Here is a 2,456-nt window from a genome sequence, read left to right as displayed (position 1 = left end):
TAGACGGGCGCAAAAACGGTCTGTGCGCGGCTGCTATACAACACTTACTGTACTTGTATCTTTACTGTTTATAATGTCTCATGCTCGAAACGTTTCAGGTATTATTAATTTTTTGGGACCATCTCATATGGAGTTTTGTTTCGGTTTTAATTATGTTCTCCACAAGTGAAATATGGAATTGGGCTCCTAATATTAGTTGAGGTGCGCGAAAGTTGATCCGAACACTTACTTTTTTTTAACGACAATATATTATGGGCCAAACTATTTGCAACTACAAATTTTCTATATGTAGCTTATTCTAAAATTAATCACAGAAATATCCATAATTAACTTCTTCTTTTGTCTTTATCTTAAAAAAACAGAAATCCAACTAGGGTGGTTTTGAATTAAAAAGAAAAATTAATTTCTCCTTCTTTTGTTTTTATTCAAAAAAAATTGCATTTATTGATTTTACGCCACACTTTTATAACTTATTAATTCGTTCTGACGACAGAAATCGAAAAAATAAAAAATTATGATAGAAACTCATAATTTTTTCAAAGAAAAACAAAAAAAAAAGGTAAAAAAACAGTCTCCTCGACATCAAGAACACAAGTATGATTGCCAAATTACAGAAGAACTGCATCTCTTGAACTCTGACAATCACTAGCTTGATTCCAAAATCAAAACCTGTAATTATTGCTAATTAAACATCAAACTAAGCCGGCAGAATCAGGCAAACCCTGCCGGAAATCCTCGTCACCGCCCCCGCCCACCACCGGCCGTTTGCACCGCTTCGTACCAACAAAAACCCGGCAAACCGGGCAATTGGAGTGAGCACGGAGCCACACCTCAATACAAGAATCATGAAACAAGTGTTTGCATACCTTCACCTCTCTTATAACTTCCCCATCCACAAACGCCGTTAAACACACCGGACACTCGCCGCCGGAGTCTTTTCCAGCATCCGCCGCCTCCTTATATGCCACGCTCGAAACCAGCTGATCCAGGGCATCGGTGTTCGTGCCGAGGCTGGTCGAGGTAGAATTCCCGGCGGGTCTGCCCGAGCTCCGGCGAAGCCTGTTGGAGATGGTTGTGGGGCACCTTATGGCGAAGAAAAAGGCGTAGATTAGCACGACGACAATAACGAAGGCGAGGATGGTGATGATAGGGAGGAGAGGGGACGAGTCGGAGAGCCCAGAATGGTGCGCAGCCGCCGGTGGTGGTGGTGGTGGAGGAGGAAGGGGCGGGTTGAGAGGTGATGTTGGGATGTTCATTATGAAGTTGGAGTGGAGCGGTGTGTTGTCCTTTTAGCCCGCCTAGAGAAGTTCTAGTCTCGCCCTTATCATCCATAGGATTTTTTTTCATTTGAATAAAGGACATGCTAACCAACCCGGAATACTGGTGAGCAGCTCCCGACTAAACGGATATTGAGCGGTTGATTCGATTGTTTATTTTGACACGAACAGATTGGATCAAATCTGAACGCATACAAATTGTATATGAACTATTTATTACTCGATTAAGATTCGACTCTTCGATTTTGATAATTTATTTATTAATTAATACGTTTTTCAAGAGTACTTTTTCATTGCAAGGAAAATTCTTGGGCAAATTTCACTGACCTCCCCTGAGATTTTTGACAAAAGCAAACACCTCCCCTGAGGTTTCTGAAATGTCACTGCCCTCCCTTACTTTATCTAACAATGTCTAAATACCCCCCTCCGTCAACTTGCCGTCCAAACCTTCAACAAAATCAGCTAATTTCAAATATTAATTACTGAAATATCAAAATTACCCCTTTTTCCTCTCCTCCACAGTTCTTCTATCCTTCTCCCTTTTCTCCCCAATTTTCTCACTGCTTTCTTTCCTCATTTCTCCACTATAATTTTTTCAATATATACGTTTCAAGCAAGGATTGAATTATTGAAACCTGTTTATATCAAACCCAATCTTCCATTCCAAGTTTCCAACTAAACTACCATGAATTGAAACCCTTTTTTTCCCCAACCTCATTAAACAACTAGTAAAATCCTATTTTTTCAAACAAATTCAACAGGTGAACTCAGAAGTGAAAACCAAATCAGAAATTTTTTTTGAGACGTTGGCTTCTCTCTCCCCGCAACGGTGCTACACCTACCGCTCCCTATCTCACCATTTGTTTCAGCAATCTATGATCTAGATTATTAAAAAACTCATACAGACAAGAGTTCAACTCTTCCGGGAAAAGTTCTTTTTTTATCCAAACCGTACAAAACACGTACGGACGGTGAGATTGAGTGCAGTGGGGGAGCAATAAAACCGTGCGGTAGACATAGACTTTTGGTATAAAATAATCTCTGTTATGCCTTATACAACCATACCAAGTAGTATTTAGTCAACCCCAACTATCCATTGGGAAAAAGGAATATGTTGTTTTAGCCCTATACCATCATATACAAAAAACTAATCTTCAATATCTGCATGTAGATTCCAAA

At 39.8% G+C, this 2,456-nt stretch overlaps 1 protein-coding gene across 1 annotated transcript; it reads right to left on the bottom strand.

Moving 5' to 3' along the window:
* Positions 1-576: 576 nt before the first annotated feature.
* Positions 577-1,372, bottom strand: LOC131326377 (RING-H2 finger protein ATL33-like). Its single transcript, XM_058359144.1, has one exon. It carries the CDS (start codon positions 1,254-1,256, stop codon positions 693-695), a length of 564 nt encoding a protein of 187 aa, XP_058215127.1. The 5' UTR covers positions 1,257-1,372; the 3' UTR covers positions 577-692.
* Between the last annotated feature and the right edge of the window lie 1,084 nt (positions 1,373-2,456).

This window comes from Rhododendron vialii, chromosome 5a, assembly GCF_030253575.1.
Source record: "Rhododendron vialii isolate Sample 1 chromosome 5a, ASM3025357v1".
In the NCBI taxonomy this organism is placed as follows: domain Eukaryota; kingdom Viridiplantae; phylum Streptophyta; class Magnoliopsida; order Ericales; family Ericaceae; genus Rhododendron; species Rhododendron vialii.
This window is presented reverse-complemented; position numbering and strand designations above follow the sequence as displayed.